Here is a 27,059-nt window from a genome sequence, read left to right on the forward strand (position 1 = left end):
TTTGACAGGTTTATGCATTTTTGGATGCATGTTATGTACTTAAATGCAATTTCCACCCATTTTTATATTGTACACCTTTTCCTGATGTTATCCTGAACACAATGCAAAAAGTTGCAAGTAGATAGGTGCTGTATTTAAAAATCGATTTATTCTGGTGTTGTTACTGTTAGGACATTTTGCTATCAAATCTAGGAAACAATATCTACAATCCTACAATATCAGGAAAACCAGTTGAGTGCGGCAACTTAGCGCCTGTTACTCGTACATGCGTGTATATTTTGTGTTCGAACAAGTAAGAAGGCGGAATAAAATTGCTATGCAACAAAAATATATTGATAACAATAAACAACGTTTCATGGATATAAAACGGGCAAAACAAATCTTAAAGTCCGCCTACCAATGAAACAAGTGTGATTCATGCTCATAAAACATTTTTATTTTCGGAGAGTCGCATAAATGGCCGGACGTCCATTTGTTTAGCAGTGTTTTATTTCCATGAAACGTGATTTACGTTTCATGTTTCTTTGATGTGCCAATAAGTTATGAGATAAAAAATATCCGTTGATCTACCCCAGACGGATGCCTATGACCAGTACTAGAAATTCACAATTGATAAAATCGATTCATCTCTGGAAGAGAAATAAACGTAGCAGTTTTCGTTTTCCTCAATAGAATTTTTCTAAATTCTTTTAAACTCAAAAAACCAAAAACCGAAAAATTTTTCAAATCGATTTTTATAGAGAACTGCGTATTCTTCTGAGTTAAAGCAAAAGTACCTTTTAGTACAAAACTATCCCAGAATTTAATAATCCAGTGTCAGAAATGCTTAAAAGTTAGACAGAAAAGTTATTCGATAAAATATCCGTTTCCGTAACCAAAACGGACCCCTATGACCGGTACTAAAAATTTACAATTGATAATTGACATTTGACAATTGACCTCTGGAAGAACAATAAGTGTACCAGTTTTCGTTTTTCCAAATAAAAGCGTTCTGGAGCTATTTTAAAGAATCTAATTACAAGACTTCGATATGCTTCTTTTAGACGAAGCATATCGAAGTAGAGGTCGTCCGCCAACCAGATGGTCTGATGACATCAAACGGATCGACAGAAACTTGATGCAGACAGCACAGGACAGAAATGCATACAGAAGACTGAGAGAGACCTATATCCAGCAGTGGATAGATCCGGGTTGAATTATGACGATGATGAATTACAAGACGCCATCTTTAAAGAGCTCTAGCTTTCCACGGAAGCATTTTTGAACTAGGTGAATTGAGTTAAATTTTCTTAAAATTATCTGAGGAATCTCCGGTTTTCGTTTGTTATGAGAGTTTCTGGACACCCTGTATAATATAATGGGTAGGTAAATTCCCTACTATAACCAATAAATTGTAAAAATTGTTTATTTACTTTTATTGCGTTTACTTAGATCAAAATATGATCTAATCACTTAAAATAAAGATGTTACAGTTTGCTATTAGATTTGAAAAGTGTGTAAAACTTCCGAGACATTATTCAGGAAAATAATATTTAATAGTATTCGATTGTTTTAATAATATACAAATTAATTTTTTGTATTATTCATCTTTGCGGTTATCCTGCCAAGTTTTAAACGGTTTTAGATTAGTGTTTTTTAAGCATACTCGACATGGCATGACTCAGAAAATTGTGGTGATATGAATATGTTTATAACACCCTGAAATAATTTTACAGACACACAATTTAATTTTTTTATACGAAATAACCATACAACCATCCTGCCTCTTTGAAAATAGATTTATATTAACCTTCTTGAGATATGTGCGCAATGGCATGACTTAGAAAATCGTGTAATTTTCCACGAATTTTCTTACACATTTTTTAACTATATATAGATAAAAATGGTGTAACTAAACATCCTGCCATTTTGAATAATGTCTACTGAAATTATTTATTTTATAATGAAATTTATTTTATGACTTAGAAATTATCACGGAACCAGAGTGAAAATTTTATAGAGAATTTTCCAAGAAACAAGTGCAGTTAAATATTAGGTGACGTCATGCCAACTTTTTTTTGGTCATTTTGAAATAAATATGATTAATTTATTAAGTTGGCAGGACTTGGAAAATTATGAAAATTTCATTATTTTCATTACATATTTGTATATCTGTATACTCCCTTAGTCCTTTTGCAACTGTCCTGCCCAAAAAATTTTCTTCATAAAATAGATAGTATCCTGTTACTCTATGGATATGGCAGGACTTAAAAATTCATCGCAACTCCCAATTTTTTTTTTCATGGAAAATCTAATTTTCACTGGAAAATGTCACAGGAAACCAGTGGATTTTTCCACAAATTGTAAGTACCTTCTCTAACCTTCCGGTATTGCAAAGGGCAGGACTTAAAAAATCGTGGTTGAACTTCTGTTAATATCTCCCGGTTTATTTGTAAATATCCCCTCTACGTACGAGCTCACAGCGTATAGGTACATCCCAACTCCACCTTTTGACGAACCTTCTTTAGTCCAGAAAGCCATTGCGCAAAATATTATAATTCGTATTTTTTGCACAATCTTACTCAAAAATGGGTCAAAAATTTTTTAAACGTTTTTTTTTGTTGTTTTTTTAATATTATTTTTTTACATCGAAAAACGAACACTTTTTTTAGCTTTTTTGGTTGATTCCAAACAGAAAAGGTCTTCAGTGACTTTTCTCTAAAGTTTTTGACACATAAGCGATTAAAAATTTAAAAATTGCGAAATCGGTCATTTTTATCCCTCATAAACTATGTGAAAAACTGAAAATTTCAATATTGCCAAGGTAGGTAGATATTATTTAAGCATCGACTGATGAAATCCCGAAGAGTTTTTTGCAATACAATATCGAAAACACCTTTGTTTTTTAATTACACTATATTGAATCGTTGCATGTATACAACATTGTATGTAATATGCGTAAATATAATATGTGCGGACAAATATTCCGATTAAATTTTTTTTTCACCATCTTGCTTGAAAAGTTTCTCTATTAACAAATTTGCATGTTGCCAGGGTCAAAAATGGTTCAAAAACGTGTTTAAACAATTTTTTTTTAAACTTAAAATGTTTTCTGATTACATATTAATTTATACATGCAACGCAACGGTTGAAAATAGTGTCGCGCCCACTGGATTAGCAATTAAAAAACAGGGGTTTTTGATATGGCAAAAGATGGTAAAAAAAAATTGAATCAGAATATTTTTCCGCACATATACCTATCTACGCATATTAAAAAATAATATACATGCAACCAACGCCAACGCTGCAACGGTTGAAAATAGTGTCGCGCCCGCTTGATTAGCAATTAAAAAACAAAGGGGTTTTCGATATTGTATTACAAAAAACTCTTCCTCAATCAACGTTTAAAGAATATCTACCTGCCTTGGCAACATTGATATTTTCAGTTTTTCACATAGATTTTGATGGTAAAAATGTCCGATTTCACAATTTTTAAATTTTGAATCGCTTATATGTCAAAAACTGTCCACTTTAGAGAAAAGTCACTTAAGACCTTTTCTGTTTGGAATGACCCAAAAAACCTAAAAAACTTTGTATATATATATATAATCGGTTTAAAACGTCCTCCGACGTCTTCCGATGCCCAATCTCCATGCATCTCTATCTTCCCAAAGGTCTTCGTCTAAACCTCTCTCTCGGATCTCTCTGTCTATTCCTTCTCTCCAGCTCTTTCTGGGTCGGCCTCTTTTTCTTTTTCCATTTGGTGACCAATCTAGAATCTGTTTGGGCAGACGGTGTTCTGGCATTCTCTGCACATGTCCATACCACTTTAATTGTTGTACTCTTATATCTTCGACAATCGTATGTGTGACTCCCATAATCTCTCGTATACGTTGGTTATTAACTCTTTCGAGTTTTGATTTTCCTGCGGCACGTCTCCAGTAATCCATCTCCGTGGCTTGTAGTGTTCTTTCAGTAGTTGTCTTTAATTGCCACACGTCACTTCCATACATTACTATGCTCTTTATAATAGTGTTGTATATTCGATGTTTATTTTTTTTGGATATATGTCGATCCCAAATAATACTATTTAGTTGCGATATGGCCCTTCTACCTTGAATGTTTCGTTTTTTTATAGCCTGATCTGATTTGCCGTCGTCCGTGATTTCTACTCCTAAATAAGAATATTTATTGTTGTACTTAATGTGTTGTCCGTCATTTAAAATTAGACTCTGCTCGTTGCCACCGATGTTCATGTACATTGTTTTATCTATGTTAACTTCTAATCCCCATTTTTTGTATTCTTCGATTAATTTTCGAGTCATGTATTCCAGATCGTCATATTCGTTAGCAATCACAATTTGATCATCAGCAAAACATAGAGTGTACAGGTTGTTATTATTTAATTGTATACCCATGCCGCTGCATTTCCGCTTCCAAAGTTTCAATGCTTGTTCCAGATATATTTTGAAAAGTGTCGGCGATAGGCAGCATCCCTGCTTCAGTCCTTTGTCTACTACGAAACCTTTGGAAACATTCGTTCCTATTTTAACTTTGGCGTTGGCGTTATCATATAGTTTTTCCACTGCTGTTATGAGATTTGAGTTGATGTTCGTTTGTCTTAGAGTGTTCCATAACTTATTTTGGGGGATGCTATCGTAGGCCTTTTTTAGATCAACAAACAAAAAGTGGACTTCTTGATTTACGGCAACCTTTTTTTCTATAAGTTGAGTGATACAAAAAAGGTGGTCTATGGTCGATCTACCAGCTCTAAAACCTGCCTGTTCTTCTGCCTCCATATCAGTATATTCTCTTTCTATTCTATTTTTGATCATTTTCCCATAGATTTTACTAATGGTACTAGTAACTGCTATTCCACGGTAATTATCGCAATTTTGTTTGTTTCCTTTTTTATGTAAAGTTGAAATGGTAGAGGTTTTAAATTCGGCTGGAACCTCTACTTTGTTTATGCAGTTTTGAAAGAGTATTGTCAGGTGCTCATATAGTTTTTCAGTTCCATTTTTTATTAGTTCTGAGGGTATATTGCCAGGTCCGGGTGCTTTTTTGTTTTTGAGTGAAGTACAAATATCCTTTACTTCCTTTTTCGTGATTCTTATAGGAGATGCTTCAACGCGTATGTTTTGGTTATTATCTTTTATTTTGAATTCTACTCGATCTTCTTGTAACAGTTTACTGAAGTACATGTCCCATGCTTCTAACGAAATTGGTGAGATTAAATCTTTTTTCTTGTCGTTGGTCCTAAGAGATTTAATAAGTTTCCAGCTTTGTGTACTTCTGGTTCCTCCTATGTACGTATTTATTTTTTGACAGTTTTGATCCCAGGATTAATTTTTTTCTGTCTTATCATTTGTCTCACCTTAGCTTGTTGGTTTTTGTAATTAGACCAATTGGTATCTGTTTTTGCACTTAAATATTGTTCATACTTTTGTTTCTTTTGTTTTATCGCTGTGTCTATTTCTTCATCCCACCAGTATGGAGTATTTTTGTTTTTCTTTTCGTAATATCCAAGGGCTTCTTTTGCTGCAGAGTGAATACTTTCTTTAATGTAATTGTAGTGGTCCTCGATGTTATTGAAAGTTATGTTTTTAAGTTTCTCGTTTAGTCTGTTTTGATACAATATTTTTACACTATCTTGTTCTAGGCTTATAAGATTATATCTTACGTCATCTGCCATCTCTGAGCGAACTACTGGTTGTTCCTTCTGGCATCTTCTTGAAAACATTATTTTTGCTTTTAAGAAATGGTGATCGCTTCCACAAACTGCACCTCTATAAGCTCTTACGTCGTAGATTTTAAGATTTGATCTTTGGCGTACAATCAAGTAATCTATTATAGATTTTAGATTCCTTGTTCTCTGTCCCCAGGTGTATTTATGTACTTCTCGATGTTGATAGAATCCATTTGTAATACGGAGCTGGTTCTGTTCGCATATTGTGATGAGTCTGGTCCCATTGTCATTTGTTATGTTTTCTCCGTAAGGACCAATTATTTTATTGTTTTGTTTTTTTCCGACCCTGCCATTAAAATCTCCAAGTAAGATTAATTCCCTCGTATTTCCTATCGATGTTATTTCTCGGTTTAGTTTCTCGTAGAATTCTTCTTTCTTGTTAACCAATGCATCTTCGTTAACTGCATATACACCTATTATCGTTAGTTTATGAAAAAAAAAACTTTGTTTGATGAAAAAAAAATAATTTTAGGAAAAAAACAAAAAAAAAACGTTTAAAATTTTTGACCTATTTTTGGACTTGGCAACATGCAAATTTGTTAAATGGGGTCGTTTTTGAGTTAAATTGTGCAAAGAATTTCCTAGCGGATGCGCAGTGGCTTTCTGGACTACTTCTCACTTCTCTAAAACAAGTCTCATCATACATTCGCTATATAGGTTAAATCGCCTTGTAGAGAATACCCTTTTGATTAAATTTTAAAAATAACTGACACATTAAACACAATATACAATACTCAACTAGGTACCTATCAGACAGGATGTGACCTTTGGTAGGTAAACTGAATAATTTTTTAATTACCTTGAAGTAAAATGTAAAATTTATATCAAAAAATATATATTTTATTCTAAAAATAAAAATAAGTATTGTTTGATCACTTCGATAAAATCTTTAGAGGTATTATACTAACAGTTTCTAAGAAACTAAGTTACTAAACTATTATTGGATATTATCTTTTGCGACACAAATCCGTGATTTTAAATCATTTACATAAGTTTTTATTCTTCTGCTAACTGTATATTTTTTCTTTATGGAATATTCTGACATTTGATTTTTGACCATCTTAGTTCAGTCATTCAGTTACCTGGAAAGTTTTCCGAGAGTTTTGAAAATTGGTAGTTTTATGGATTTCGGTATGCTCTTTTCGACTTTCAACTTGCTACCTCTTATCTCCGCCGCTCTCGCCGCCATATTGAAAAAATGGCGACTAATAATACGCCAGTCAATGAGAGCAAGAACAGGTTATTACCTCCGAATTCTATCCTACTGCATGGATTTTAATGAAATTTTAGAAATAGCCTGAAAATATCTCCTTATTCAAAGTCCACCCTATGCCGATGTGTGCTTTTGTCTTGGGGGAGGTTCCCACCCCTTCTCGAGGGTGGAAAATTTTTTGGTTAAACAACTACGGAAGTTGCTAGAGAACCTAATTCTAAGCAAAAACTGTTCTATAATTTTTTTTTTTCGAAAACTCAATACTTTTTGAGTTATTCGTGGTTGAAAATTGGCCATGTTCATTGAAATATAACACCGTTTCAAACGGTTTTTTGCGAATACCTTAAAAACAATGCATCTAACTAAAAAAAATATATAAAACATTTTTGTTGCTCATAAAAAAAAAACAAAGAGATTCGTTCCTTCTTCAATCTTGTAGTTATAACAGAAAAAGAGATATGGTAGGTAAAAAGAGTTTGTTTTTTTGGTGCATGCTCAAATCAGTGTATTCAACTTGAAATAACAGAGAAACGGTCGATTTTAGGTGTATAATGCTACCAATAACTTTTGTTGTGCTTGAAAAGACCTTTAAAACAAGCAACATTAGATGTCGATTACATTCAAACTATGCGAGATAAACTGTAAAAATTTGATGCCTAACGTATTTTAAGAAAAAAAATGAGAAGTATATTTAACGCCTCATCCACATGAATTTAAATGCATCGTTTTCCTTCTACAATACATTTTACTACAGTGTTATTTTTATGTTTAAAAAGATGAGCGGGTTTAAAATGAATTGTTTTTGAAAAAAAAATAAGATCAAATTATAGAACGCATATTTAAATTTTCTTAAAAATCTTCCTTTTTCTCCATGTAACTTGAAATTGATACGAGATACTGTTATAAAAAATAAAACCAAATGTTTATCTAGAAGAAACCTACATTTTTGTATGGCATCTTTTTTTTGGTATCTCTTATCATTTTCGAGTTACATGGAGAAATAGGAAGATTTTTAAGAAAATTTAAAAATGCGCTCAATAATTTGATCTTATTTTTTTCAAAAACCATTCATTTTAATCCCGGCCAACTTTTTGAACATAAAAAGAACACTATAGTAAAATGTATTGTAGAACGAAAACGATGCATTTAAATTCTTGTGGATGAGGGGTTAAATATACTTCTCAATTTTTTCTTAAAATACGTTAGTCGTCAAATTTTTTACTGTTTATCTCGCATAGTTTGAATGTAATCGACATTTAATATTGCTTATTTTAAAGGTCTTTTCAAGCACAACAAAAGTTATTGGTAGCATTATATACCTAAAATTGAACGTTTCTGTTATTTCAAGTTAAATACACTGATTTGAGCATGCACCAAGAAAACAAGTTTTTTTCACTTACCATATCTCTTTTTGTGTTATAACTAGAAGATTCATAAAGGAAAGAATATCTTTGTTATTTTATAAGCTACAAGAATGTTTTATATAGTTTTTTTTAGTTAGATGCATAGTGTAACGTTACAAACGTCACATCTTTGATATTTTATTTTTAAATAATTATTTTATCTTATTTCCTTCAATATTTATCTTCTTCTATTTGGTTTACCCATTTCCCCCTTTAAAAATCGGTTGGCGCCCGTTCTATAATAGGCAACCCTATTTACATTGTATCATCTCTTGTGTTCCATGTTCGTTATTTCAAATTTCGTCCAAGGTTCGTTGTCATGTCATTTTAATGACAGTGACAACCCCCGTATCTCATTCTCAAAATGGAGGTGGAAATGTTTTAAAAGGCAGAGCAGCTTCAAAAATAAATGATTTTATTTCAACAAATCATCTTCCTCTTGGGTTTTTGGGAATAAAGATCACAGTCCTCCCTCCGGGAGCTTCAAGCCATCCACACCGGTGATGGAACTAGGGCTATACCACAACAGTTGACCATGAAATCTAGGCTGCACCACACTACAACATCTTTCGCTGCAGGAGCCTAGGGCCGAAGATCCGCCCAGGCCTACGAGAAGTTCACAACAGCAGTACCATTCGACATCAAAAAGTTACCATCGAGCCGAATACCAAAAGCTATAAGTATAATCCAGAATTGTTAGTTTTTGACAAGAATTTGAATACATTCGTTAATGCAATTTACTAAGTCATTTTATTTATTATATCTTTATGAACAATAAACATGATTAGTTAAACATTGTTGTTTTGTTTGCTACCATTCAAATTTTCATAGTTCATATCTAAGGTTAGGACAAGACGAACACACACCTGAGTGACTGAGCTAAGCTAAGGGTGTAGCGATGGCTATCTTGGATGATTGAGGTAATGTTTTCGAATGTTATTTCAATTAACGGGGTAGTCCATCGCATACTCGTTACAATAGTTTTTAAGGTATTCGCAAAAAACCGTTTGAAAAGGTGTTATGTTTCAATGAAAATGGCCAATTTTCAACCAGGAATAACTCAAAAAGTATTGAGTTTTCGGAAAAAAATTATAGAACAGTTTTTGCTTAGTATTAGGTTCTATATCAACTTCCGTAGTTATTTAAGTAAAAATTTTCCACCCCCGAGAAGGGGTGGGAACCGCCTCCAAGACAAAAGCACAAATCGGCATAGGGTAGACTTTGTTTCTTGGGATTTTCCCTACTTACTGTGAAAATATCACATAAATCGATATAGTAGGATGGAATTCGGAGCCACATACCCTCATTGACTGCCCTATAACAGTTTTTTTGGAATATCTCCTTTCCGACGCATTTTATAATAGTACATTATATACCGCGGGACTGAAGTAGTACATTTAATCCTGAAGGTAAAGTTTATGGCCCGACCGCAGGGAGGGCCATAATTTACCTGAAGGATTAAATGTACTTCAGTCGCAAGGTATATACGATACTTTTCGTACTTCCGGTATGATTTTATTAATTATTTCAATAATTTCAATCAGTTTTTTCTCTCTTCAACTCATTTAATAAACTGTCTTTAAAATAAGTTACCATAGTAACATTGCGTTGTGACAGTTATAATTTAGAAACATTGTCATTACTAGTGTCATTGTAAAGAAACATTGTTATTGATAATTATTGGTATCATGAGTGAAGAAGGTGTATCTGATATTGATAAAAGAGCAGCCGAAGTAGGTGAAGAATTGTTACCACCGAAATCTAGAAAACTATACGAGCAGCAGTACGATGCTTTTAAAAAGTGGTGCCGCTTAAAAAATGTGAGACAACCTACTGAAAATGCGCTGTTAGTCTACTTCGATGATAAATCAAAAGCGGTTTGTGCCTCAACTCTCTGGGCACATTACTCAATGCTGAAATCGGTTATTAACATTAGAGAAGATATTGATATAAGTAAATTTCCAAAATTATTAGCTTTTTTGAAGAGAAGAAATGAGGGATTTAAGCCAAAGAAGTCAAGAATTCTCACGTCTGAGCAGGTAGATCAGTTCTTACGGGAGGCTCCGGATGATAAATATTTAATGCTTAAGGTAAATTTGGAAATTTGTTTATATTCAGAAATTTTAAGAAATCAATTTTTTTGTAGGTTGCACTTATTTTGGGCGTTGCGGGAGCTTGTCGTGGAAAAGAGTTGGTTGATTTAGAAATCGACGATGTGAGAGATTTGGGCGATTCCTTCCTAATTGCGATTAGAAACACCAAAAATAAAATTGACCGAAATTTTGTGATCAAAAATTCAGAAAACAGTGCCATCAGTTTTGTGGCGATATTTCGGAAATATGTGGCATTGCGAAAGACAGGGACAACTCATTCAAAATTTTTTGTTCAATACATCAACAAAGAATGTACTACGCGAGTAGTAGGAAAAAACATGTTTGGTACAATTCCACGGCAAATAGCAGCTTTCTTGAAATTAGAAAATGCGACGTCTTATACGGGACATTGTTTTAGACGCACATCTGCGTCTTTGTTAGCTGATTCGGGAGCAACAATAGACGTGCTGAAGAGACATGGAGGATGGAAATCCTCCAACGTGGCCGAGGGATATATTGAATCGTCTATTAAAAATAAACAAAAAATTTCAGATAAAATATTTGGTCAAGTCGCCGATTCGTCCACTATAGTTATGCCACAGTCCTCATTCTCGCTTCCTGTTTCCGCAGGATCTTCGAAACAAACACCAGTTCAATATGAAAAGGACCTATCTGTTACTCGTCAGTTACCTGCTGCATTAACCCAGGAAAGACTGGTCAATATGACGAACTGTCACAATATTAATTTGAATATTAACGTTAATTACCATTCTAATTAATTATATTTTTCAATAAAATATCCCTTACATTCGTTTGTTTGTGATTTAATCGTTCCGGGAGTTTCGTCAATATTTAATCCCGGAGGGATTAAATGTGACACTTTAGTACCTGTCACAAGGGAGTGAAGTTGTCACTTTAGACCCGGAAGTACGAAAAAAATCATTTATGTACAAAATTAAATTAGAAAAAATTCCTACAATTTATGTATTAAATTTTTTTCTGTAAAATCAATAGTATTCGCATACCAGCGTGACAAAGTATTATTCATCTACACCACCACGTGTATTCGACGGATATTATGAAGATCTAGCAAACCGTAGAACCAAATACGCGGAGCCATCCCGACGATCACGAAGAGCTGCTTCAGTAGACATACTTTTTGATGAGACAATGATTCCAACTGTGTCACAAGTTGGAATTCCCCAATTCCTAGGGAATGATGTGAACAAGAACCGCCTCATTAGAGTGTTGAAGACAAAATTTGAAGGGCAAAATTTCATCTTCTGAGAACAAGCCACAGAAGATGCGGATGCGCTAATTATGAATACCGCAATAAATGTTTCGCCAGCATTAGATACCGTAATAGTGATCGACGTACATATAAATTTTCTGATTCTTTTCATAGCTCTACATATGTACGCGATCAAACGTGTACTTTCTCAAACCAGGAAAAGGAAAAATTTCCCAACAAATATATTCCACTGAAAATATCATAAATATATAAAACAGTGCAGATCATATTTTATTTTTGCATGCCTTCAGTGGCTGTGATACATGAGCACAGGGTGCATCGAAAAAGGAGAAATTTTTTTTTTGCGATGGAAAAGTAATACCTTACAAAAGTTGCCCAATCAATTGTTAAGTATGTTGGTAAAATTTTTTCGAAATTGGAAAATATCTTCTGCCCCCCAAGACAATTAAAAATTTTGAAAAAATGTTAACAGACGAAAAAAAATTTTATTTCGAAACGAAAATGTAATAGCTGACAAAAGTTGCCTAACACACTATTTAGTATTTTAGTAAAATTGCGTTGAAATAAAAAAATATTTTCTGCCCCACACGGCAACTAAAAATTAGAAAAAATACATTAATATGCGAATTTCTTTTGTAATGGAAATGTAACACCTTATAGAACTTGAATAAATAAATCCGGTTTAAATTGGAAAATATTTTCTGGTTTCACAAGACAATTAAAAATTTTACTGAAGAAAAGTATACTAAAACATTCTTTTTATAATAAAATAGCCTAACTTATCCGTCTCCCTGACGTCACCCAAGTTTTTTAATACTAAAATAAATATAAAGCGAAGTACAAAATTAGGTATATAAATATTACAAAAAAATATGGTAAAAGCATTCTATTCGAAGATGTCTTCCGATTTAGCATTAAAGTGAGTCATAGTTTTTCTGGAATCAATTCGAGTTTTTATAAATCCATCCCTCGAATACGCTCCACAAACTGCTAGAAAAGTTTGTGTCACAAGCTTGACACATCGTTCTACACATTGTTTTTGGCAGTGATATTTCTCAATCTCAATGTTAAAAGGGTCTAAGTTAGGATTCTTAATAAAATCTCGCAGATTGTGGTATTCTTGTTAGTTAAATACAGTGGCGGCCCGTGAGGTAGTGCCCGTGAGGTAGTGCCATAGAGCCATGGCACTACCTTGCTAACTATGCAGAAACATATTTTTTATCTTCAAAACTTTTTAATTCCTGTTAATTTTTTTGTGTGTATTTCTTTTGATCTTCATAAATTATATAAAATATGGCAACTATGGGCGTAATACAATCCCTGCCGACAGCGGAGAATATTCGACAGGAGAATCTCCTTCGTGCCGAAGTCAGTACTGGCACGACTAAAGAGAGAAAGATTTTACAAGCATTCTATGTAAGTGATAGAGAAAGAGCTATATTGGACTATTAGTATACCTTAAAATTAGAATCTCTGTGCCAGGCACGAGGGTATGATGCCAGTTCTATTTATTTTGAGTTTCTTTACGTGCTGGTTTGTCGCTTTTATTATGTATATTTTCTGTTAAAAAGTTTTTGTATTTATAATTAAACTTTTACTGCATCATGATCGTGGGTATTTTGATAATATTTTGATTATTTCTTAAGTTTAATTTATTAATTGACAATGAAGATTAGTATCTTAAAAAAATTTTTTGGTGGTTTTTCGCTAGAAAAAAAACTACAAATGTTATAAGGTGTTGTGGAGCTTTCGAGTTAGCTTTAAGAGGTCACGACGTAAAAGAAAATTCAGAAAATAGAGGCATATGTAAGGAGCTGGTCAATTTTAGCTCCGAATTAGACAACGACTTAAAGATTCATATTATTCAAAGTACCAGATCTTTCAAAGATCTACCTTCTCCGGACATTTAGTTGCTTCTAATTTATTTATGTCGGAGAAGTTTTCTGCTTATAAGCATCAGTTTTTCGAATCATTTCTTAATGAAACATGGAGACAATTTTAATTTTTAAGCAAAACTCGGTTTAAAACTGAATTAGAAGTAGGTACTGTATTAGCGAGACGAATTAAGTACTACCTCTGAGGCTGTTTCGCTATCGGTTTTATTGTAGAGGGAAGGTTTAAAAAGCACAGTTGAGGAAACTATTAAACTTTTAAGTATTTTAGTTACCATTCCTATATCAACATCTGAAGCAGAACGCTGTTTTTCGATGTTAAAACATAGTGATTTAGGTATGCTATCTGCAGAAAAGCATTTTGTTAATTGTATTGATAATTTTAATTATAAAGTCATTGAAAACATTGCAACGAAAAAATAGGAGAATGAACTTCATATATCGTAAACTTTAAAAGTGACATTACAAAAATTTGTGCATGTGTGTGAATAATGAAATAGTATTATTTTTATAAATTTGTAAATAGAGACTAAATCGTAATAACAATTTTCAAGCACTATCACTATCAGCATTGAATGCTGGTAGTAGGTTAAGAGGTTTTTATTATTAATTAATTTACGGAACTGTTTTGATCAATGTTGGACAATTGCTTGGCACCTCAGATCAATAAACTTAAGATACATAAGATAAAAGTGTCCGCGCATATTTTTTTTAGTTTTTGTTGTCAGTATACCTTTTTTTGACAATATCGCGAATCCGCCACTAAAAATTTTGGGGACTGCCCGAGTTCTGGCACTACCTTCTTAAAGTGGTACGAACCGCCACTGGTTAAATACCTCAAAGTAGTCGTTTGAATCAAAATTTTTATAGGAGAAAGTTTGAAGACCCTCACGTTTTTTGATTTGGTCACTGGCAAACTGCTTTTGATGTCCAAGGGGTAGATGATTTGAATGTCGCAGACATACAAACCACTGAAGCGGTTTTTTAAGATGTTCTTCTAACAGCCGTATTACATCACCCTTAACGCCAGTATTTACGACTGTTTCGTTACATGCAATAGCTGGATTTGATCCTTTCTGATATACCAGATAGCGGATACCCATATCCGAAATATTTGCACCCTGGCTCATGCACAAGTGTTAAGAGTTGTTCCACGATCGATTGACCATAAAACTTGGTACTGCTTTTTATTTGAGCTAAAGTTTTGTCTTTGCGTCAGTAACTTTCTCGTTTTACCGTTGTTCTCTCTGATTATATTTGTTTTTGTTTTCCCTATCAATCGAGCTGATCACCATTTTTCTGGGACCTCTTTGATTTGATGGAAATTCGCGCTCATCCAGAGGCACTTTTTGAAATTTGCTACAAAGACAATTAATCAGAGTGTCACATTTGCATGCTGCAAGATCGGAACGTGTAGTTTTACTTTTGTTCTTAAAGCATTAAATTTTAATTTTGTTAAATTCACTGTTTTGCCTGTTCTTAAATGGTTTCATAAGTTTCATAATATATTTGTCATGATAGGCTTTTAATAGCTGAATAATTCTTGCATGTTAAATTATTGGAATTAAAGCCTACTTCCATATTTCCTCCAATTTAATTGCAACCTGTTCGGCAATACCAGAAAATTCTGGCTCTTTCTTGCTTAGTTTTTTATCCTCTTGCAACCACAAAACTTCATCGCTTGTTTGTATTTCGGTAAAACATTTTCAGGTATATTTGGTGGTTGCCCAACAATGGGGCGGTCCACAGCACATCTTGATTTTATTCTCCATGGTCCTGGTTTGTCTATTTTAAAAATCTTTCGCTTAGAATCACAGAAAATTCGCTTAGAAAAAAAATTAAAAATACTAATATGCTGAAAAATAACACTAGCAACTTTTTCACGCTATTAGATATAACATTTCCAACTTTTATTTTTTCGATGCACCTCTAACTAAGGAAAAATGAAATCCATTAACGTACTCCGAAAACATCCTAATTTGAACGAGGGTATTGAGGTATTCAAAAATCTAAACGTTGATCCAGAGAGCATTTCCTCCTTCAATTATACGGTTACAGTGATGTGAAAAGTAAGAAAAACATGTCTTTAAACAAATATATAGTCCGTCCGCTATAACTTTTCCCATGCGGTACAATTCATTTTCAATCAAATTAAGTCAAAACATAAATTGAAACGAACGTCGATGTGTATATACATTTTGTATACTGTATACTATATACTACACACATCGGCGTACGTTTCACTTTGTTTTGACTTAATTTGATTGAAAATGAATCGTACCGCATGGGAAAAGTTATAGCGGACGGACTATAGATATGTGTACTTTACAAAATCAGCATATAAAAGTAAATTTAATATTGCATCGCTACCACCAACAGAAACAGCAGCACGAACGATGGTTCTTTCAAAACCAGGTTCAGCAGTGGTACGAAAATGAAAAAAATGTAGAACAATGGGGAACAATGAAAAAGAAATAAAAATGGACTAATTCCTGTTACGATGCTCTAACCCTCCGCTCCACAATCGTTATTGAAACTTATGTCTTGTAAGTGTAGAAAGCCTGTGGATGCAGAAAAGCTGGATTAAAATGCTCCGTTATATGCACAAATTGTAGTGGTACTCTGGTACTTGTAATAATTCGCAAATTCCATCATATAATTATTATGATGAAGAGGAAGAAATGGCGACTATTTTTGAAAAAGATTTCGATGAAATCGAAAACGAACAGGCGTTTGATGAGTCTGATAGTAAACTGCTCGTCAAAAGTTAGGGATATAGAAAATTCTGCTGATTTTCATAGTTGATTTTTTCGCGAACAGACGGATTCCGCTATTTTTTTTATTTTAGCCTTTTCTTTAGTATTTACACAGTTGTGCAAAGGTTTACTCAAACTTATTTTTTGTACTTATACCCGGTGGAAGAAAAAAATAGGTTTTTCTTGTGTTAAGTTTGAGACACCCTGTAGGGAGAACGAGGTAAAAATGTGAGTATACATCAGAATGGTACCCCGTCAAAATAGCCCCGTCAAAAAAGTTCCGACAAAATAGCCCCGACATAATATCCCGCACACAAAATAGCTCCGACAAAATAGCCTTCAGACAAAATAGCCGCGGAATAATAGCCCGCCGACAAAATAGCCCCGACAAAATAGCCCCGAAAAAAAAAAGCTTCCTTTAGAATTAATCATGAAATAATTCCTTAAAAATACATTTTTTCGGAAATGGTAATTTTCTCTATTCAGATGTTTATCTTAACCACATTAAATAAAAATTGTCTTTTCAGAGAACTCGAGTCCTGTCTTTCCTGGCTCTTGGAAGTTTGAATATTTAAGTTAACGACGTTCTACACCTTCGGCAAAGAATTAAGGATTTACATGAAATTTTAGTATGTTATAGTTTACTTCAAAAAACTAAGACTTGATTTTTTAAAAATTGTTTTACCGTGCCGTTTAATTACTATTAAGGGTCAAAGTTAAGTTTTAACATGGGCTCTTATGGAAATTTTTAAAAAGTTAATAACTTTTGACCCAAAATTTACGACTTTTAATTATTTGTGCTTAAATTAAAGTTTTTTTTGTAAGGAATAACATATTAAAAAATGAGGATTGTTTACCGTACCATTTATTTTTAATTTATTTATTATAATTAATTCCGTAATTTATTCCGTAATTTTCGTAATTTATTATAATTTAATTTTATAAAGTATTCAATACTGAAACATATGATTTGAGTATTCTGCTATAAATGCAATGTTACCAACTTTCGCTTGCATATAAGTTTCCCCCCTTTCCTCTGAGAGGCATACCCCGCAACGAAGGTGTAGAACGTCGTTAAGCGAAAATCAATGTTAATTTATGATATAAACATTTTTTTCTGTTTTCGGGCAACAGTAAAATGCATTTTAAATTAAATAAATTAAATACATTCTTCCTTTTTGTCAAATAAATTAAATTAAAAACAAGTTTTTGGACACCTTGTATAAATAATTATGTAATTGTTTATAAGAGGCTGTTTTAGCCGGGGCTGTTTTGACCGGGGCTATTTTGTGTGCGATCTATTTTGTCGGGGCTATTTTGTTTGCGGGCTATTTTGTCGAGGCTATTTTGTGTTTGGGCTATTTTGACGGGGCTTTTTTGACGGGGCTGTTTTGACCGGGCTATTTTGACGGGTCACGCATCAGAATAATATTGTAGTCTTATGTTTTGTGAACATGCTGTTGTTTGAATGACCCTGATATCTTTAGAAACAAAAAAAAATAGACGGTTTTGTAATTTAACATGTGTTTTAACCGAAACAAAAGTTTGAGACACCTTGTAGGGAGGAAAAGGCACAATGGTGAGTATACCCCGATATTATGTAGTAGTCTCATATTTCTTGAATATTTTATTTTTTTAATTTCTCTGATATCTTTAATAACAAAGAAACTAGACGGTATTACTCTTCAATATGTTTTTCTATGTTTCACATGTGTGATGTGACGCACGTCGTCAGTTAAAACACATATTAAAGAGTAATATCTTCTAGTTTCTTTGTTATTAAAGATATCAGAGAAATTAAAAAAATAAAATATTCACAAAATATGAGACTACAACAAAATATCGAGGTATACTCACCTTTGTGCCTTTTTCTCCCTACAAGGTGTCTCAAACTTTTGTTTCAGGGTGATATTAAGGGACATTCAAAAAATAAAATGTTCACAAAACATAAGACTACAATACGATTTCGATATATACTCCCATTCAGGCGCGGATACAGAGGGGGGTCAACGGGTCCATAGACCCCCCTTTTGTATTTAGTCTATAAGTATTTTTTTATTATTTATTATTTTTTTCTGTCAACCAGAGCTCATTTCTTTTGATACCGTAGGTATCTGAGATGACTGAATTTTATCTTTAGAGTAAGCGTGAGTCGTATGGCTAAATCTGGATAGTAAAATATTTGCTGCACCTCTGACCCCCCTATTATGAATTTCTAGATCCGCGCCTGCTCCCATTTGTACCTCGTCCTCCCTAAAGGGCGTCTCAAACTTAACATAAGAAAAACATTTCTTTTCTTCCACCCGGTATAAGTACAAAAAAAAGTTTGAGTAAACCTTTGCATAACTGTGTAAATACTAAAGAAAAGTCTAAAATAATAAAAAAAATTTAGCGGAATCCACTTAATCTGTTCAAGAAAAAATCTACTATAAAAATTCAGCAGAATTTTCTATATCCCTAACTTTTGACGAGCAGTTTACATCGTAGATGATGCAGACGAAATTTTGGTCTGCGATGTCTCGATCGATGCTCAGGACGAAGTCGCAACACCTGGTCCATCAGAAACAGCAAAGCGAAGGAGATTGCGCTAAATTTCTAAATAAATGAATAACATGTGGATTAAGCCTACAGGGGAAAACACAATAAAAAAAACGCGCCGCTTACTCTACCTTCAGTTGATGTGGAAATGAGTTTTTTTAAAACGTCTATTGAAATGTACCTACCTACTTTGCGGCCCCGTACGCCAAAACAATTTTTTTTACAGAAAAAATTATAAATACATAAATTGTAGAAATTTTTTCTAGTTTAATTTTGTACATAAATGTTTTTTTCATCAAATGCGCCGGAAAGGAGATATTCCCAAAAAACTGTTATTAGTCACTATTTTTTCAATATGGCAACGCGAGCGGCGGAGATACGAGATAGCAAAGCTGAAATTCGAAAAGAGCAAACCGAAATCCATAAAACTACCAATTTTCAAAACTCCCGGGTAAAACTTTCTAGGTAAAACTACCAAATGATTGGACTACGCATTAAAAAAAACTGATTTACACACAACTAACAGATTAATTCAAATTTCGTGTGAGCAAACAATACTTTTGAAAGAACTGTTTCAGACGAAAGCACAGGAATATAATAAATGTAACATACAAAAAAGGTTGACACTACATAAAATTATAACACCGAATATCAAATCGACGAATACTACCTTCCCGATTCTGAAGCTATTGTCCCAGCCGAGAAATGCGATTAATAACAGCAGCATAAACAAAACAACATAAAATCAATGAAATCATTGTTGATTTAAAGTAAGTCAGGATACAATGGAGTGTGGAGTGGCACTCTTCACTCTTCACCAGTTTACGTCGGCAAAGAGAAATAGAAAATAATAGTGAAAAGACAAGGGAGCACAGTTGGCACCCCACCAACACTTGGAAATTAAAAAAATCACTAATCACAAAAAGTATCGCATAATTTTTGAAACAGAAAAATAGTTTAAATTGTTTGCATATTTCGCATATTTGAGAACTTTACCAAATTTTGCATATTTGTAAAGAAACGTGCATATTATGTGCTTATTTAAAGTCATCTTTGTCCAAACAAAAACATTTTAAAAATTTTTGATTTCGACACAAAATATTCCCCCGCACATGCTGTCATATCTTTTCAAAAACTACCTGAAGTCGGCGCATTAACTACCTTTTCGGTTTTTCTTAGAAAACTAGTACGCGATCATAAAATGATTGTAGAATGTTAAATTCCCTATTGTTAAGTGAATATTTACACCTCTATACATCGTTTTACGATTCTCTAACGAAAATTTAAATATGATTTAAATCAGATCCCGAAAATCAGCAAAATTAGTCACCTTTAGTCGGTCAATGCGAATCTTCAGTTTTTGTATAAAGTTACTTTTGTTTGTGAATATGCCGAAATATTCTAGCCTGGTTTACTCCTGGATTAGAAGCTATTCCTATTAGCTTCTTTACACGAATGGAAAATTATTCTGTAAAGTATGTAATAAACTGGTGAGTTTAAGATTGCTTTCTTCCTCCTTTTTCTTTAATAAATAATACTTGGCTGATTCCTCAACATTTTAAGTTTAAACAATTTGAAAAAGTATGTGTTATTGTCGTAGATACCATCTTAGCGAATATTTTCGGTTAAACAACACGTCGGCACAGAACTACATGAGTCAAAATGCAAGAAGATGAGCGAATCGAAAGTAGTTTTGATCAGTCACCCACTGACACTAGACAATCGTTGATGACTTCATCCAATGAACAATATAAATTTAAAAAATGAATGGGTTGCATGTGTGAATCCATACTATTGTAGTAAAGAAAAGAGAGACGTTCTCACAAACAATTTATTTTACAACTGACGACCGGTTTCGCTGTCTACAATATTCACAGCATCTTCAGGTCACGGTAAAAGTAAAATTAAATGCTACAAATAACAAAAAACCAGAGTTAGTTAAGTGGTCTGGTTGAAATCAAAGGGTAATGATCAAGCCAATATTAAAGTATATATTATTTATGCATACATATAAATACTAACATGAACGTAAATATGGTTTACAACCCTCACACTCACATACATGCACGCATTCAAATGTAGTGGCAACAAAAGTATGTTAAGTATAAGTATAAAATATACACTTACTTTCCGGTATAAGGGAAGAATATAGTAGTATTCAATATCATACTTTTTCTCTATATTATGCTAAAGGGAGAGATGGTAGAGGGGCAGATTTGAATGTAATGCATTAACAAAACCAAAATAATTGGCAGGATCTTGAGGGGATTAGTAAGGAAACACGACATTAAACCGTGAAACCAAAAAAATTGTTAGTTATATATAAAGTAATGTTATTTTTATATTTTTAATTAATAGTGTATATTTTAATTTAGTTGGGATTATTAGATGTTGTTCTGGATGTTCAAGAACTAATAGATGTAAGATTGGTTGTGCAATTTTCCTAAACCAGAATTGGTCAGTTGTGTATTAGTTGTGGTGTGATTGTGAAAATGTTTTAATTTGATTTGTTGGAGATATTGAAATTAAATTGAACAATAGTAATTAGGTAAAAATTTGCTAAAATTTTTTAATATTAAAAGTGTCAAACAATAAAATCATTAATAAATAATTCAGAAATTAAAGTCAAGTGTAAAGGTGGTACATGAAATTAAATTTATAGTAATATAAAGTTATGATTATTTGTGCAGCAATGAGATTTTATGAGATATTACTAAAAAAAGTTAGAAAAAGGTAGAAAAAGGCAAATATGAAAAAATCATTCATTTATGTTAATATCTGTTGAATGTAATAAATAGTTGAGTAAATTGAAAATTAATCTCAAAAGATCTTTGAAAAAGTTACCTGGTTGAGCTGAATTATATGGTATCTTATTGGAATTATCTTCTTCTTCTTTTGCCCCTTAATTTGTACAATTTTGAACATAGGCTTCCCCCAGTTTCCCAGTATTGGAAAAATATAAAATAAATAGCCTCATGCGCCCACCCGAGTTAACTCGGTTATGCGAAAATAGAAACGTATTTCAATACCGAGTTAACTCGGGTGAGTGCGTTAAGCGGTTAAAGTCGATAAATAACACATAACAGATTCTCGAACGCACACAAAGGAGATGGACATAACAGGAGTTTGGGAATTTTTGATGAGGAAAGCAATCTGTGTACTACCCCAGCATAATAAACGAAACCAGCAAGGACACTCCCCGATGCCGCCTTTGAAGTTGAAAAGTACAGAGTCGCCATTTTTAGCGTAGTACATCTCAATGGTGATGTGATGTGTTCGTTCGTCAGTGTTGCCGATGTCACTGTATGAAATTATATTAAGCCACTGCTAAATGATCAGATTTTGCCAAAAATTATGTTAAAATTTTTGATGTTGGTAGTTTCTAAGGGTAATAAAAATACATTAAGAAAAAAGTTAATTTATCTAACTTGTTAATTCAAAAATACTTGTAACAAAATTATTTGCAATACATTATACTATAATAAAACTACATCTGGAACGCTTTCAAATAATATTTCCTCATCCTCATCTTGTGAAAATGAAGACTTTATGTGATTAAAATAATTTAACATTTTTTGTCTGTTTGAAAGGAGTAACATTCTTTTACTCCTTCACTTTTGCTAACACTAATTTAATATTTGCTTAATATTTAATTGAAAGGAGTAACATTCTTTTACTCCTTCACTTTTGCTAACACTAATTTAATATTTGCTGACACATCGCATTTAAACGTCGACAGACAACGACATCTAAGAAAACGTGATTTTTTTTATTTCTGCATTGCTGCAGTATCAGTTATTGCACTAACTGTATTACCCGTAAGAGATTATTTTTGAATATTTTCTGAAATTTATGCAAAAGATTAACAATACAATCGCCATTCATCGTCAATATTTTGTGTTTTGTCCCAATTATTGACATAATTCCCACAGGCATACGTATAAAATTATGTTAAGAAATATTTATTATCAGAATGTCATAAAAGTTAAGAAGATCTGATAATTATGTACAAATAGGCAACACTGTCGATTTTCTACACTGTCTGGTACTGCGCACAAAATGGCCGACGATCCGCGCAGTAATAGTGCGCGAACTTTTCCCGCCTTCTAGTATGTCACTGCTGTTGCGTTTATTATGCTGTGGTACTACTACATCTTATTTCTTTTCGATTTTTAAGAATTGTAAAAATTCCTCTAATTTGGGTTTATTTACAAAGAAAACTCAAATGTCACTGAGAGTGGGAGGTTAAGTCAATGTCAAATTCTTCTTCTTTTATGATGTAGTAATAGTTGCAGGCCTTGTCAGTTTGCGATAAAATATATATTTTTTGACAATATTGTTAATGAATAGTATTGGCTAGATCTAATACAAATTTGTGCAATACTATGATGGTAGAAATCAATTTAAATTAACATATTTGGAAATTACTTGTGGTTACAAAAGATGAATTACAGATAATTAACAATACTGGTTGGGGGGAGGGGGGGGTTGTATTCAAATGAGGAGCAAAACCAGGGTTTTGGTTTTAATACTCATTAAAATCAGATGGATTTATTTGAAAATCAAGTTAAATTGTGACCTGTATAACTGGAAATTTACTCTAAATAAATGTAAATGAATAATTTTTTTATATATTTTTAAAATTTCAAGCAAATTCTGTTGGTATCGTTTAACTGTCAAAAATATTTTATATTATAAAGTTGGTAGAGTGTTAAATCATCTGTTTTACGGCCGGATATGAAGGCCAGGAGGGTGGGGAAAAACTCATTTAAAATTCGGTTGTTAGATTTTGTTCCTCCTTTGAAAAATCCCCTAACAGGTAGCTTTTTCAAAGATCTTTTGAGATTAATTTTCAATCTACTCAACTATTTATTACATTCAACAGATATTAACATAAATGAATGATTTTTTCATATTTGCCTTTTTCTACCTTTTTCTAACTTTTTTAGTAATATCTCATAAAATCTCATTGCTGCACAAATAATCATAACTTTATATTACTATAAATTTAATTTCATGTACAGTTACCTTTACACTTGACTTTAATTTCTGAATTATTTATTAATGATTTTACTGTTTGACACTTTTAAAATTAAAAAATTTTAGCAAATTTTTACCTAATTACTATTGTTCAATTTAATTTCAATATCTCCAACAAATCAAATTAAAACATTTTCTCAATCACACTACAACTAATACACAACTGACCAATTCTGGTTTTACTCTGGGCTAATTAGCAAAATACAAGGAAAAGTTATTTACCACCAATTTTATTGCTGGATTCGCATCTTATTATTGTATGTATTAATAATATAGATATGCAAAGTCCGCAGATAGTGTGCTACTTTTTTTATAAACAAAATGGCGCCCGAAAATCGTGTTTTTTCAATTTTTGCTCTATAACTCCAAAGATTTTAACTTTAGACCAAGAACACCCAAATAAAAATTCACCGCAATTAAATTCTGCATAGAGACGTGTTTTTCAGATTTACTTCGACGAAAACTTTCCCCGGAAAAAGCGGGTCTTTCCAACAAAATCTTTAATTTTCAACTAAACTTTTAGATAAGTAGTTGTTAATCAATAATTAAATAACTTGGTAACGTAAAAGCCCTTTCCGTATATATTATAATTCCAGAAGTCTATGGAAATCGAATGAACAGTTTAGCAACAATTAAAATGTTAATTAAAAATTTACGGTGGCTATAATAACGACAATAATTATGATGCATAAGAATAACTATGATTTTTTCATAAAAAGATACGATACCTATCTAATGTACTTTACAGAATTGAAATTGGACTATTTAAGCGGCCTCAGGAATATTTTAAAATTATAAACAATTTTTTGGTTTATAAACAAATAGAATATCTCGGGAAATATTAAACTAAATTAAATTTTGAAAACGGTATTCAAAAGACAGCGGCAGGACGCTTCTTTTAAAAGAAAAAACGTTTAATTATGACGAGTGGTTCCTGAGATACAACCGGTCAAAGTTGACCGGAATTTACGGTAAAGATATAAACAATAGGATCATAATTTTCAAACCATGACGTTTTTATTTTTGTCCTCTTTCTCCACACCAATTTTCATATCTTTAAAATCCTCATAACATATATTATTATAATAAAAACTATCGATAATACGTGTGAAAATTGCCAAAAATAGCAAAATTCCAATCAAAAATTAGGTTGGAGAAAATGTAACCCTCAAAGTTCAAAATCGGTATACGTTAACAAAATGCATTTTCTCGGCTTCCCATGGAGCAATTTCCTTCATTCTTTTTTTGTTCCCTAATAACTCGAGTAGAGCCATCGAACTAACGCATTATTAAATGTCAAACTTGCTTTTGTTTTGTTATAATAGATTAATTTATTTATAAGAACAGAAAATTACATATTTTTTCCAGTTGTAGGCTTTTTTTAGATAAACTTACTACAAGTGTACCTTTTAAAGTTAAAAACATAAATATTCTCATTTGAAAGCTGTATAATTATTTAAACAATTTTTATTTAAACAAATTAAAATATTGTGTTATAATAAATAAATTAATTTATTATAACAAAACAAAAGCCAGTTTGACATTTAATAATGCGTTAGTTCGATGGCTCTACTCGAGTTACTTGGGAACAAAAAAAAAATGAAGGAAATCGCTCCATGGGAAGCCGAGAAAATGCATTTTTTTAACGTATACCGATTTTGAACTTTGAGGGTTACATTTTCTCCAACCTAATTTTTGATTGGAATTTTGCTATTATTGGCAATTTTCACACTTATTATCGATAGTTTTTATTATAATAATATATGTTATGAGGATTTTAAAGATATGAAAATTGGTGTGGAGAAAGAGGACAAAAATAAAAAGGTGATGGTTTGAAAATTATGATCCTATTGTTTATATCTTTGCCGTAAATTCCGGTCAATTTTGACCGGTTGTATCTCAGGAACCACTCGTCATAATTAAACTTTTTTTCTTTTAAAAGAAGTGTCCTGCCGCTGTCTTTCGAATACCGTTTTCACAATTTAATTTAGTTTAATATTTCCCGAGATATTCGATTTGTTTATAAGCCAAAAAATTGTTTATAAATTTAAAATATTCCGGAGGCCGCTTAAATAGTCCAATTTCAATTCTGTAAAGTACATTAGATAGGTATAGTGTCTTTTTATGAAAAAATCATAGTTATTCTTATGCATCATAATTATTGTCGTTATTATAGCGACCGTAAATTTTTAATTAACATTTCAATTGTTGCTAAACTGTTTATTCAATTTCCATCGGCCTCTGGAATTATAATATATACGGAAAGGGCTTTTACTTTACCAAGTTATTTAATTATTGATTAACAACTACTTATCTAAAAGTTTAGTTGAAAATTAAAGATTTTGTTGGAAAAACCCGCTTTTTCCGGGGAAAGTTTTCGTCGAAGTAAATCAGAAAAAACACGTCTCTATGCAGAATTTAATTGCGGTGAATTTTTATTTGAGTGTTTTTGGTCTAAAGTTAAAATCTTTGGAGTTATAGAGCAAAAATTGAAAAAAACACGATTTTCGGGCGCCATTTTGTTTATAAAAAAAGTAGCACACTATCTGCGAACTTTGCATAACTATATTATTAATATATATAATCATAAGCTTCGATTCCAGCAATAAAATTGCTGGTAAATAACTTTTCCCAAAAATGGCCTATTCTCCGATAATCAGCCCAGACTATTTAGGAAAATTGCACAACCAAGCTTACATTTATAAGTTCTTGAACATCCAGAACAACATCTAATAATCCCAACTAAATTAAAATATACACTATTAATTAAAAATATAAAAATAACATTACTTTATATATAACTAACAATTTTTTTGGTTTCACGGTTTAATGTCGTGTTTCCTTACTAATCCCCTCAAGATCCTGCCAATTATTTTGGTTTTGTTAATGCATTACATTCAAATCTGCCCCTCTACCATCTCTCCCTTTAGCATAATATAGAGAAAAAGTATGATATTGAATACTACTATATTCTTCCCTTATACCGGAAAGTAAGTGTATATTTTATACTTATACTTAACATACTTTTGTTGCCACTACATTTGAATGCGTGCATGTATGTGAGTGTGAGGGTTGTAAACCATATTTACGTACATGTTAGTATTTATATGTATGCATAAATATATATACTTTAATATTGGCTTG

The 27,059-nt window shown here is 32.3% G+C and overlaps 1 protein-coding gene across 11 annotated transcripts in view; it reads right to left on the minus strand.

Moving 5' to 3' along the window:
• LOC126890038 (uncharacterized) overlaps positions 1-27,059 on the minus strand; it is a 619,722-nt gene that overhangs the window by 17,780 nt on the left and 574,883 nt on the right. The window contains exon 17 of one of the 11 annotated variants that reach the window (XM_050658862.1): positions 19,435-19,561. The exons of the other annotated variants lie outside the window; for them this stretch is intronic. Within the exon in view, the coding sequence (XP_050514819.1) occupies positions 19,450-19,561 (112 nt within the window). The 3' untranslated portion in view covers positions 19,435-19,449. Of the gene's footprint in view, positions 1-19,434; positions 19,562-27,059 lie in introns of those variants that run through there. 11 annotated transcript variants of the gene reach the window in all.

This window comes from Diabrotica virgifera, chromosome 8 (genome assembly GCF_917563875.1).
Source record: "Diabrotica virgifera virgifera chromosome 8, PGI_DIABVI_V3a".
Lineage (NCBI taxonomy): Eukaryota > Metazoa > Arthropoda > Insecta > Coleoptera > Chrysomelidae > Diabrotica > Diabrotica virgifera.